We start from the raw sequence: 13,480 nt of genomic DNA on the forward strand, positions 1-13,480 counted from the left end.
ACTTTTTATTTCATTATATAATTTTTAAGAGAATGTTAAGCTGAGGAAGGTTAAGATGTAGGTTGTGAAATGGATGGAACTGGAGACTATCATGCTAAGCAAAATAAATCAATCCCAAAAAGCCAAAGGACAAATGTTCTCTCTGATGTGTGGATGCTAACACACAATAAGATGGGGGTGGGGGTGGGGTGGAGGGAAGAATAGAAGTTCATTGGATTAGACAAATAGAAATGAAGGGAAAGGAGTAGGGATAAGAATAGGAAAGACAGTAGAATGAATTGGACTTAACTTTCTTAAGCTCATATATGAATACACGACCAGTGTAACTCCACATCATGTACAACCTCAAGAATGGTAAGTTATATTCCATGTATGTACAATATGTGCAAATACACTGTACTATCATGTATATCTAAAAAAGAACAAATTTTTAAAATGAAAAAAAAAAGGATTTGGAGAACTTCTGAATTGATGGCCATCAAGGTGCCATGCCACCAACTGAACATCTTGCTCCATGCGTTTCTTCCATTTCACTGTTCCTGAGTTATATACACCTTGTAATAAACTGGGAAATATTTTTTAAGTAGGTTGTGTTATCCTTAGCAATTAGCAAAATACAAATCAAAACTACACTGAGATCATCTCACTCCTGACAGAATGTCAATCATCAAGAGCATAAAAAATAATAAAACCCAAAGAAGATATGGAGAAAAAGGAACACTTTTATACTGCTGGTGGGACTGAAATTAATACTGCCACTTTGGAAATCAGTATGGAGTTTCCTCAAAAGAGCTGGAGTGGATCGATTGTATGACTCAGCTCTAACCCAGTCCTCGGTATATATCCTAAAGAATTAAAGTCAGCATACTATAGTGATACATGCATACCCATGTTTATAGAAGCATAATTCACAATAGTCCAACCATGGATTTTGATGAGTAGATAAAGAAAAATGTGGTGTGTATACACAATGGAGTTTTACTCAGTCATAATGAAAAATGAGAGGTTTTTCAAGATGGCAGAATAGAGAAGGTCACTTTCCTTGCTGCTCCATGGCATGAAACCAAGAAAGGAGACAGGCAGCTTCTCAGCAAGTGAGGTATTAGAACCTTCAGGGGCACTATAAGTCCACAGGATAGAGACTCTACTGCCTCAGATTCATACTGTCAGATGGGTAGACAGACAACAATATGAAAGAGCAAGGAAACAAACTGCCCCAAACAAAACAAGATACTCTAAAAACAGAATCCATTGACACCACAGTGGAAGAAATGTTGGAGAAGGAGTTTAGAAAGTATGTAGTTAAACTGATCTGTGAAGTAAAGAACAATATAAGGAATGAAAACAGAAAGAAAATACAGAAAAAGAAAGTTCACTCCAATACAGAAATAGAGATTCTGAAAAAAAAATAAGCCAAACAGAAATCCTCAAAAATGAAGGAATCGATAAACCAAATTAAAAATTCAATTGAAAGCATCACCAATAGACGAGACCACTTGGAAGACAGAGCTTCAGGCAATGAAGACAAAATATATAAAATTATAAATAAAGTTGACCATGGAGGAAAGATGTTAAGAGACCATGAACAGAACTTCCAAGAAATATGGAATAACTTGAAAGAGCAAATTTAAGACTTATTGGGATAGATGAAGGCTTGGAGATACAAACCAAAGGAGATACAATCATTTCAATGAAGTAATATCAGAAAATTTCCCAAGTCTAAAAAATGAAATGGAAAATCAAATACAGTACGCTTACAGGACCCCAAATGTACAAAATTACAGGAGACCCACACCAAGGCACATTATTATGAAAATACTTAACATACAGAATAGGCATAGAATAAAAAGCTGACAGAGAAAAACAATAGGTAACCTACACAGATCTCATCTGATCTCTCCACCCAGACCCTCAGAGCTAAGAGGTCCTGGAATAATATATATCAAACTGAAAGAAAATGGGTGCCAGCCAAGAATATTATACTCAGCACAATTAAGTTTTAGAATTGATAATGAAATAAAAACTTTCCATGGTAAACAAAGTTTAAAAGATTCACAACTAGAAAGCCTGCCCTACAAAACAGACTCAATAAAATATGAAGAAGAAATAAAAAATAAAAGTGAAAACCAGCAAAGAGAAGAACTACACTAAAAGAATATTTAATGAAAGGAGAAACTAATTCAAATTAAAACCCAGAAATAATAAATCAAAATAATGGGGACTAAAAATCATACATCAATAATAACATTGAATGTAAATGGCCTAAACTCATCAATCAAAAAAAAATTAGACTGGCAGATTGGATTAAAAAACAAGACCAAACAATATACTCTCTCCAAGAGACTCACTTCATAAGCAAAGATATCCACAGACTGAAGGTAAAAGAATGTTTAAAAAAATCTCATTCACATGGATCTTGTAAACAAGCAGGGGTTTCTAAAGATAAAGTGGACTTCAAGCCAACATTAATCAGAAGGGACAAAGAAGGACATTGCACACTGCTTAAGGGAATTATATATCAACAAGACATAACAATCATAAATACACACATTGGAGAAAAGATAGCCTCTTCAATAAATGGTACTTGGAAAACTGGAAATCCATATGTAATAAAATGAAAGTAAACCCCTACCTCTCACTCTGCACAAAACTCTACTCCAAGTAGATCAAGGACTTAGGCATTAGACCAGAGACACTGCACCTAATAAAAGAAAAAGTAGGAACAAATCTCTATCATGTTGGTTTAGGAACTGAATTCCTCAACAAGACTCCAAAAGCATAGGAAGTAAAATTAAGAATCAATAAATGGGATGATATCCAACTAAAAACTTCTTCACAGCAAAGGAAAAATCAAGAACCTGAAGAGAGAGCCTACAAAATGGGAGAAAACGTTTGGCACCTGCACCTCAGGTACAGCATTAATCTTTAGGATATATAAAGAACACTAAAAGCTTAACACACCCCAAACAAAAGCAAAAACCCAAATGACCCAATCAATAAATGGACAAAGGAACTGAATAAACACGTCACAGAAGAAATATAATCAATCAACAAATATATGAAAAAATGTTCAACATCTCTAGCAATTAGAGAAATGTAAATGAAAACTACACTGAGATTTCATCTTACTCATCAGAATGGCAATTATCAAAAATACAAGTAACAATAATTATTGGTGTGGATGTGGGGAAAAAAGTACACTCATACATTGCTGGTGGGACTGCAAATTGGTGCAACCACAATGGAAAGTAGTATGGAGATTCCTCAGAAAACTTGGAATGGAACTACCAATTGACCCAGTTAGCCCACCACTCCTGGGTATATACCCAAAAGACTTAAAATCAGCATACTATAGCGATGCAGCCACATCAGTGTTCATAGCAGCTTAATTTACAATAGCCAAGCTACAGAACCAACCTAGGTGCCCTTCAATAGATGAAAGGATAAAGAAAACGTGGTACAAATACATAATGGAATATTACTCAGCCACAAAGAAGAATAAAATTATGGCATTTGCCAGTAAATGGATGGTTCTGGAGACTCTCTTGTAAGTGAAATAAGCCAATGCAAAAAAACAAAAGCTAAATGTTCTCTCTGATATTCGGATGCTAACTCACCATAAGTGGGGGCAAGAGAGGAGCAGAGGTTCACCTGATTGGACAGGAGGACTGGGGGCAAGGGAGAGGGATGGGAATGGGAAAGACAGTAGAATGAATTAGGCATAACTTTTCTATATTCGTACATGAATACATGAAGTGTAACTCCACATCAGGTACAACCGCAAGAATGGGAAGTTATACTCAATGTCTATATGATATGTAAAAATACATTCTACTTCCATGTATCACTAAATTGAACAACTTAAAAAATCAAATAATATAAAAAGAATATAAGTTGATACCAAAGCAAAAAAGAAAAATAAAAATGAAATTATGTCATTTGTGGAAAAATCGACAGAACTTGAGAGTATTTTGTTAAGTGAAATAAGCCAAACTCAGAAGGCCAAGGGTCATATGTTTTCTCTCATATGTGGAAGCTATAGAGGAAAAGGAAAAGAATGGTGGGGGAAGAGGATCTCATGGAAATTGAAGGGAAAATCAGTAGAGGAAAGGAGCCAGGGAGATGTGAGGGAGGGAAATGGGAAATGACAAGGTCCAAATTATATTTTTATATCGTATGTATGTATGAAAATGTAACATGAAATCCCACCACTGTGCGTTGTAATGTACCAAGTTGAAAACATGGGGAAAAATGTAGGTGGTGAACAAGGCTGGGATTTCATAGCACAGTAAGCAGGGCACTTAAGGTACATTTAAGGTGGTATTCAGTCTTCCTGTTGTATACCAGCACTTTGTACCATCCTGAGAATGAGAGACTCCTTACATCTCTAATGGCTGGAAATGTTGAACATTTTTTTCATAAAAGGAAATAGCATTGTTTTGGAAACAAAGAATTGCAGTTCAGGTACAGTGAGCCACGTGGCCCTGGATGGTGCCCCAAAGGGCAAGTACAGGAGAGGATTTTTATAAGAGATTTTCACAAAAATTGTGTTCAGAGGTCATTTACTAACGGCAGAAATCCTAAATTGCAAAATCATGCTGATAGGTTAGTCAGTTAGGTTCTTTCTGCAGGGAGATTTTGAAGGCCTGAAGATACCAATTCCAGTTATATACACAAGTTTTGAATATTCTGTGGTTTGACCTTTAGCAGGTATGACTGCACTCCTCTCTTTACCACCTGTCTGCCTTCTAGAAAGTTTTAGCCTCAATTACTTTATTTTCTTCCTCCTGGATCAATAAATGTTCTTTATCTTTATTTTCACTTGAATTATCCTCAAAACATGAGAAACACAGAACAGCATCTAATACCTTGTTGGAATTCAACAAATATTGACTGAGTGAATTAATGAATGCATCATTAATGAATTTATGAATGAATAAGAAAGGATCCATAAAGATGGATGAATGGACAGACAGGCAAAATATGTAATCTGAATTCAACTTCCCTGGACCTCTTCTCAGCTATTTAGAAAAAGAGAAAGCAGAAGGGAAAAATCACTGACCGAATATTGAAAAGTTATCTCTAAATGAAGAAGTTATTTGAAACAAATTTCTGTTGCTTATGATTGGGTTCCAAGGTTGGAGGGCAAGATACCTTCTTTCATCTGTTCATTAATCTTCCAAGGGGGAAAAAAAAAAGCACAATTTGAAGATTGAATTTACCTAGTATCGTCTACTGGTTCTGGGCATAAATACCATCCCCCTGCCCACATCCTGATGGGAGCATTCTCCCTTGTTCCTGTCTTTCTTTCCGTCCCTGCCTTACTTCTCTGTGTTGACAAGGTAGCTTGAAAGTATGGAGAACACATAGAAGTGAGGCCCGAGAGAGGCCATAATGCCATTTGGAGAACCCCCTCTTAAGATCCTGCTTTTTCTTCTCAGTTTACATTTCCTCCCTTGGACTATGTTCATGGTGTGAAAGAGGCACAGGGCCAAAAGCCCTAGTGAGTCCAGCCAAAGGTTCTCAGCTGAGAAAGAAGGACCATTCTTTCCAAAATCATTGACAAGTTTCTGTTTCTAGGGGAGTTACATAACAAATTACCTTTCATTTTCTCAGTTATTGAATAATTCTGTATCTATGCTAAAAGAAAAAGAAGAACAGCTCACAAAACAAGCCCCCTCCATAGCTGGATTGACTCCAGAGCTAAAATCCAAAGCAAGAGTGGCCGAGATTTGAGTCACCGTGCCCAGAGGATCTGTAAACAAGACTTCTGAGATCAGCCTTTCTGCTTCAGCGTGTCAGAGAGATGTGGGGGAGAGCCACTAACACTTATTGACATCTAGCAATTTACTGGGTGTCAGTCATGGGGATTTTCTTTTATCTAATTTAATTTTTAAAATAAATGTATGATAGGAAGCAGAGAGAAGCTAAGTAACTTTCACAAAGCCACAAAGCTACAAAGTTGCTCCCCCAAATGCCCAGTTTTGTTTTGTTTTGTTTTTTTCTATTTTTAACTTCAGAACTGGAGGATCTGACAAGCTTTTATTAGTTTGGAATATCAGCCAAAAAAATATATATATAAATATATATATATATATATATATAAATATATATATATATTTATNATATATATATATATACAAAGACAGGTTTCAAATAGTTCTTTATGCTTTGGAAAAGCAAATAATAATAAAAATTAATAAATAAATATCTCATAAAATCTGACTAGTGTGAAAAATGTAAAGTCTTAAGCTTAGGTTAAAATAGAATAATGAAAGCAAGTAAAAAAAAAAAAAAATATATATATATATATATATATTGGATTCCTGACATGGATGTTTCTTGGAAGGAGGTGTAAGCTCTTAGCCTCAGCATGCAGAGCTCCAGAAAGGGGAAATTTCAAGACAGAATTTTATATAAATATATCTTTGGAACCTCCAGCCCCCAAGATCCGAATGTCATGACCTCAGTTTCAACACAGTTGCTCTTAGTCCTCATTTCATTGTTTTTGGTTTCCGCAGTTGTTGAAGCAGTAGGAGAGGGGGATGCAATCACTCTCTTGTCACATGTGGTTGTCAGCGCTGCATGCATCTGTGCTTGCCTTAGTGCCTCTGCACGGAAGAGAAATGAAGAGACCTGACCAGATGTGACTTTCAAGGGCCTCCTGAATCAAACTTTGCCCTGAAAACTTTGGGGCCGTTGAGGTTAAACATGAGCATTGGTCTATAAAGTTCCCAACGAACAGTAATGCTTTCACAGTCCTAACTAGTCTCTCATGAAACAGGAACAAAGAGTTAATTAAGTGGAAAAAAACATGTTTTCTTTATAACAAATAATAAACTGAAAAAAATGCTGTCTAGATATTGTATTTGATGCTTAGTAGGAGAGTCAAAGAAATTAGATGCCTCAAATTTACATAAGTAGTAGTTCACAGTTTCAGAATTCTCAAAGTACATGCAATAGGAAGAAGGAAGCTCTTACCTAGAATCTAACAAATCATCTCGTCCATTTACCAGCACTAACTCCTGAATTATTGAGGAGTCTTTTTCTCCATGTTTTTATCAGATGTTTACTTTACCCCAAGTTAATATTGTACTTAAATATCAAATAGCCAAAAAATGAAACATTTATCTCTAGGGGAAACAAACAAACAAATAAACAAAAGCTTTAGGAAAAAAAGTATTCAGTGAATTGTAGTGGCACCCCCTTCTCCACAGAAATTCTTAACTAAGCTTCTCCAGAAATTTTCACCATTATCGATTGTAGGACTATCAGCAAAAGAGTCTCTACAAAAGAGTTCAAAGTAGGTAAACGTTGTATTTTCCTATTGCTGTATTTTACTTTGCCATTGGCCTGGTGCTGAATGCCCCTTTATTAGTTTTTCACAAACATTTATCCAGTATAGTAGTTTACAAATGCAAAATGTGATAATAAAAAAGACAATTCCTTTAACAAGGTCTCTGGCCTTGAGCTGGGCTTCACAGAGATGTCTACATTTCTAAGATAAGAGAAGTTACCAATTGGGCTCCATGGTAACAGCTGGCAGGGGGAGGAAAGAAAGGGGAGAAGCTCTCCCCTTCTCAGGTGTTGTCCTTGAAGGGTTAACTTGCCCAGAACAGTGAAAGAAAAACCTGCTTTTAAGTGAACTTCTGCAGACTCTGAACTTCTGAGTCCTTCTTCTTACATGCTGGGTATTAAGTTATGAAACTACCTGAACTCAGGGTTCAGGGGATTAGTTGATTACGGCAAATGCTGTGCCCTCTGAACCTGGCTGCAGCCAAATAAAACTGTTTCCTACTATCTTCGGTGCCTTGCCTTGTCTGTCCCCTACTACAGTATCTACTCTAGAAATGGAGAAAAGATTTAATGCAAAAACAAAAACAATATAGTGACATTGGAAGGGTGAAGAGACTTAATATAAACAAAACAACCTATATATTAATTGAGTAACATTCCCATGGTGAGACGTACTATAATAATATGCACTCATTATGATGTCCAAAAAAAGAAATATACATTGCATATGTATATAAACACACATAGGAAATACATAATTAACTATAGTATAACTATAATTAAATATAGTAGCCTTGTTTTGTGTATATATAAACAAAATATATGATTATATAAAGGTTATATTTTGGTATATATATTGGTTATATATTATATTTATATTTATTATTATATTTATTGGTTATATATTGGTATATATTATATTTATATTTTATTGTATTTATATTGAATTTAATGCTGTTATTTAATTTACATAAAATTTGTAAATTTTATTAAAATGTAAATTTTATATAAATAAATATATTATTTTATATATTATATAAAATTAAAAGAATACATAAGTATGTTCTATATAAAATAAATAAAAAGAAAATATTGTGTTCTTTCATATATATACATGTTCATATGTGTTGAAATATATACAGTGGAAACACACAGAATGGAAGAGATTTATATGAACAATAGCTTGTGGCTTTACAGTGGCTTGGGTAAAACACATTTGAGAAAATGACTTGTGTGAAAGATCAGTAGCATCAGAAAAATGACTTGCCCCCAGAAAATAGTTGCCACTTTTTGACTATATCAATAGAAGTAGAATAGACCAAAAAGGGAGATGAGAAGTGTTCTAAGAAGAACTGATAATGTTTTCCTATTTGGTATGATGTATGCATTTGAGGCTTCAGTGCTTTAAGAGTAAACTGAGACCTGGCTCTTCTCCACACTGCCCTTTCTGTCTTTTTCTATGGCATGTTTTCTTCTCCTTTCCTCTTAGTTTATTGAAAGTTTAATATGATACATATTAATGGAATGATACATCTGGTCAGCTTCTTTGACCCAGGAATTCTGGATTTTTTTTTTTTTTGGAATGCATTCTACAAAAACCCACAAAATTATATAAAGATATGAGTACAATGATATTAATTGCAGACTGTAACAGTGATCATCTGAGAGTGACTTAAAGGCCTAGCCAAAGAGGATTCATTAAATATCAAAGTGAGTCTATTAAATATTAGTCTTATCTGTATCATAGAAATACATATGTGTATGTGTGTATTTATCTTTGAATTGAAAACCCAAAATGCAAAACAGCATGAATAAAGTGTATATATCTCAAGGTCAACTTTGGACATTTATTTAGTCTACATTGATATATTTTTATATACATACATTTCTTATTTTTTATAATTAGAGAACATATGAAGACAGGCAACAAAATTTAAAGAGATGGATATGTAGCAAAGAAAAACACAAATTATTATGAAGACTCTTCCATAATAGTTAGGGGAAAAGTAAAAGCGCTTTCAGGCAACCAGGAAATGAAACACAAGAGATGACTTGAGAAATTCGGAAGAAGAGGAAGGGTGTCCCAGGGCTTTCTTGCTCTGCCTCCCACTACCTCTCCCAGTGCTAACAGTGTTGAATTTGAATCTCGTAGTCCTCCTTATCCAAGGTTTCAGTTTTCATGGATTCAGCCACCCAAGGTCAATTATGGTCCAAAAATATTAAATGAAAAATTCCAGAAATCAACAACTGACAAGTTTTAAATTACACACCATTCTGAGTAGTGTAATAAACTCTTCCCACCATTCTGCTGTGTCCCAACCAGGACATGAATCATTCCTTTGTATGGTATATCCATGCTGTATACTCTTCCCACCCATTATTCCTACTCTGTAGCTGTCTCAGTTATCAGATGGACTGACTGCCAAGGTTACCACAGTCCTTGTGTTCAAATAACCCTAATGGCCCCAAAGTGGAAGAATACTCATGATGACAATTTGGATATCCTGAAGACAATACTGTGCATAGGGAATGTATGCATAGGGAAAAAACAGTACGTATAGAGTTCTGTACTATCTGAGGTTTCAGGCATCCACTGGAGATCTCAGAACATATCCCCCGAGGGCAAGGGAGATCACCACACTGCTTGCAGAAGTTTCCACTCCAAGTGGGGTCTCTCCTTGTCGAAGAGAACCTCTGTTTCTAATTTTGAGACTAGCCAGCTCAGGAACCTTTCAATTCTCATTTAGTACCAACTGAATCTGCTCATTCTCAGACTGCCAAGGCATCTCATGTTGGTTCTGCTAGTTTCTGCTACTTTGGGCCATGACCATATTTATATGTAAGTTATGGGATTTCTTCACAATGAGTTTCAGTACTGAAGGAATTTGTGAGGTCTTTTTATCCCGACCCCCTTTTCTCTGTAGAGCTCTAGGAGAAGAAGTAGATATTTCCAAACTGAGTTGTCCCAATGTTCCTTTTAATGGTACCATTTCTAAAGCGAGGTTTAATGGTCTATTTAGGAAAGCACAGATGAATAATGACTCTTTCTTTCTCTTTGTATCCCAGCTATGGTAATCCTAATTTACCCTTAAAAAATAAAAAACACTCACTACAGTCGGAATGGCAGCTATTATGAAGACAAACAACAATAAGTGTTGGCGAGGATGTGGGGGAAAGGGCACACTCATACATTGCTGGTGGGACTGCAAATTGGTGCAGCCAATTTGGAAAGCAGTATGGAGATTCCGTGAAAAACTTGGAATGGAACCACCATTTGACCCAGCTATCTGTCTCGTCAATCTATACCCAAAGGACTTAAAAACAGCATACTACAGGGACACATCAATGTTTATAGTAGCACAATTCACAATAGCTAAACTGTAGAACCAACCTAGATGCCCTTCAACAGATGAATGGATAAAAAATGTGGCATATATATACAATGGAATATTACTCAGCAATAAAAGAGAATAAAATCATGGCATTTGCAGGTAAATGCATGCAGTTGGAGAAGGTAATGCTAAGTGAAGTTAGCCAATCCCCAAAACACAAATGGCGAATGTTTTCTCTGATATAAGGTGACTGACTCATAGTGGGATAGGGAGAGGGAACATGGGAAGAATAGAGGAACTCTAGATGGGGCAGAGAAGTGGGAGGGGAAGGGAGGGGTCAGGGGGTTAGCAATGATGGTGGAATGTCATAGACATCATTATCCAAAGTACATGTATGAAGACATGATTTGGTGTGAACATACTTTATATACAAACAGAGATATGAAAAATTGTGCTCTATATGTGTAATAAGAATTGTGCTGCATTCTGCTGTCATGTATTTAAAAAATAAAAGCAATTAAAATAAAATAAAAACCCTCTTGCCTCAGGTTTTATAGGTGAAATGTCTTGGATAAGGAAATACAAAAGGAAAAGCACATTAATATATTTCAAATTGTGATCTTGCTACAGAAGAAATCATAAATAACCTGGATTTAAAAACCCAAGTGGCTATTTCTGATGGAAGGTAAATATTTGCTAAGTACTCATTATAACTCTTGGCCAAGATTTCCTCCTTGACCTGAAACTTTAGTCAGTTTCCTTTCTAGCCAGAGGCATCTTCTTAACTTGGCCTTGACTTTGGCCTGTAGAGTCCAGTTTTAGGAAAGAATCTTGATAAGCCAGTTTATTAAGAATGCCCCCTACTTTTAATATACAGTTAAGCTCCTCTTCCCTAATCCTTGATATCCAACCAAGTTCCTCTTTAGTAATTTTCCTTTTACTCTCTTACACTGTCAGTTGGCTATAAATCCACATTTGTGTTGAATTCCATCTCTCTCCTCTACTGCAATAGTCTCTCTCCCTTATTGCAATAGTCTTTAATAGTATGCCTTATTGTTTTAAACAAATACCTGCTGCAAAATTTCTCTTTAACACTACCAGGTTTGTATTAATTCCTGAAGTTTACATATATGCAAATTAAGGTTCAGCTCAAGTTATTATTAAAGGTCAAACAACTGGTAAGTGGAGAAACAGATTTGAATTCAGGCATCAAGATTCCAGAAACAGGGCTGGGGTTGTGGCTCAGTGGTGGAATGCTAGCATGCATGAGGCCCTGGGTTCGATCCTCAGCACCACATAGAAGTAAAATATTGTAAGTGTTGGTGAGGATGTGGGGGGAAAGGTACACTCATACACGGCTGATGGGACTGCAAACTGGTGCAGCCAATATGGAAAGCAGTATGGAGATTCCTTGGAAAACTTGGAATGGAACCACCATTTGACCCAGCTATCCCTCTCCTTGGTCTATACCCAAAGCACTTAAAAATAGCATACTGCAGGGACACAGACACATCAATGTTTATAGCAGCACAATTCACAGTAGCTAAATTGTGGAACCAACCTAAATGCCCTTCAATAGATGAATGGACTAAAAAAAAGGTGGCATATGTACACAATGGAATATTACTCAGCAATAAAAGAGAACAAAATCATGGCATTTGCAGGTAAATAAATGCAGTTGGAGAAGATAATGCTAAGTGAAGTTAGCCAATCTTAAATAACCAAATGCCAAATATTTTCTTTGATATAAGAAGGCTGATTCATAGTGGGATAGGGAGAGGGAACATGGGGTTAGAAATGATGATGGAAAGTGATGATCATTATTATCTAAAAGTACATATATGAAGACACAAATTGATATGAATATACTTTGTATACAACCAGAGATACAAAAAATTGTGCTCTATATGTGTAGTAAGAATGTAATACATTTCGCTGTCGTATATAAATAAAAAATAAAAATAAATCAATTCAAGGTAAAAAAAATAAAATATTGTGTCCACATAATACTAAAAAAAATAAATATTTTTAAAAAAAAAAAGATTCCAGAAACCAAGCCCAAACATGTCACCACTACACTTTACTGATAGCTTAATGAAGACAACTTGATAGCTGATGAAGACATCTCAGTTTGGAACTACTTTAGGACATAAAAGTCTACTTGAGAGGAGGCATTAAAGGTAGGTAGGATCAATGGTAGTATCTGGCAATAAGACACACCCATGGGCTATGAGGTCTGATCCATCATAGGGCCAGATATTGAGAACTTGTACATATGGTGGGAACTAGATTCCAGGATACAGAACCATGAGATTTTGGAGTCACAGATTTTTATACTGAGAAAGGCCTTTGAAGGATCATCCAGGCTAATTAGTTTATTTCTCTGAGAATAAAAATGAGGCCTGCTTTATGATTTGTCTGTCAAGGCAGTTGGTGACAGAGCCAGGAACTAGAGCCAATGCCAAAACTCATTCCAAATATCCAACAGTGAGAGCAGATACTCCCTTTGCAGCCATCATATGCTGGGGTCCATTTTAAGGCTCCACAATAATTTATTTATGTGAACTCCTATTATCTTTATAGATGAAGAATGGATACAAGTTTACACAAGTAGTGAATGGCAGAGCAAAAATTGGTACCCATGCAATTTAGATCCAGAGTCTTTGATCTCAAGCACAATGAACAAATGAGAATGTAAGAGTCAGACAGACCTGAACTTCCCTCCTTGGGCTGGCTGCATAAGCTCTCTGAATTATTGATTGATTGATTGATTGATTGTCTGGAGATTAAACCCACGGGCACTTAACCATAGCACATCTTCTCTTATTAATCTGGTAAATGAATAAGTAGAA

General features: G+C 35.8%; 1 protein-coding gene across 1 annotated transcript; it reads left to right on the forward strand.

The window, feature by feature from the left end:
* The first annotated feature begins 6,460 nt into the window (after nt 1-6,460).
* LOC125616414 (small integral membrane protein 30-like) lies at nt 6,461-6,766 on the forward strand. The gene has a single exon (XM_048801659.1). The coding sequence runs from the start codon at nt 6,461-6,463 to the stop codon at nt 6,638-6,640; it is 180 nt and encodes a 59-aa protein (XP_048657616.1). The 3' UTR covers nt 6,641-6,766.
* Nucleotides 6,767-13,480: the final 6,714 nt, after the last annotated feature.

Source organism: Marmota marmota, unplaced genomic scaffold, assembly GCF_001458135.2.
Source record: "Marmota marmota marmota unplaced genomic scaffold, marMar, whole genome shotgun sequence".
Lineage (NCBI taxonomy): Eukaryota > Metazoa > Chordata > Mammalia > Rodentia > Sciuridae > Marmota > Marmota marmota.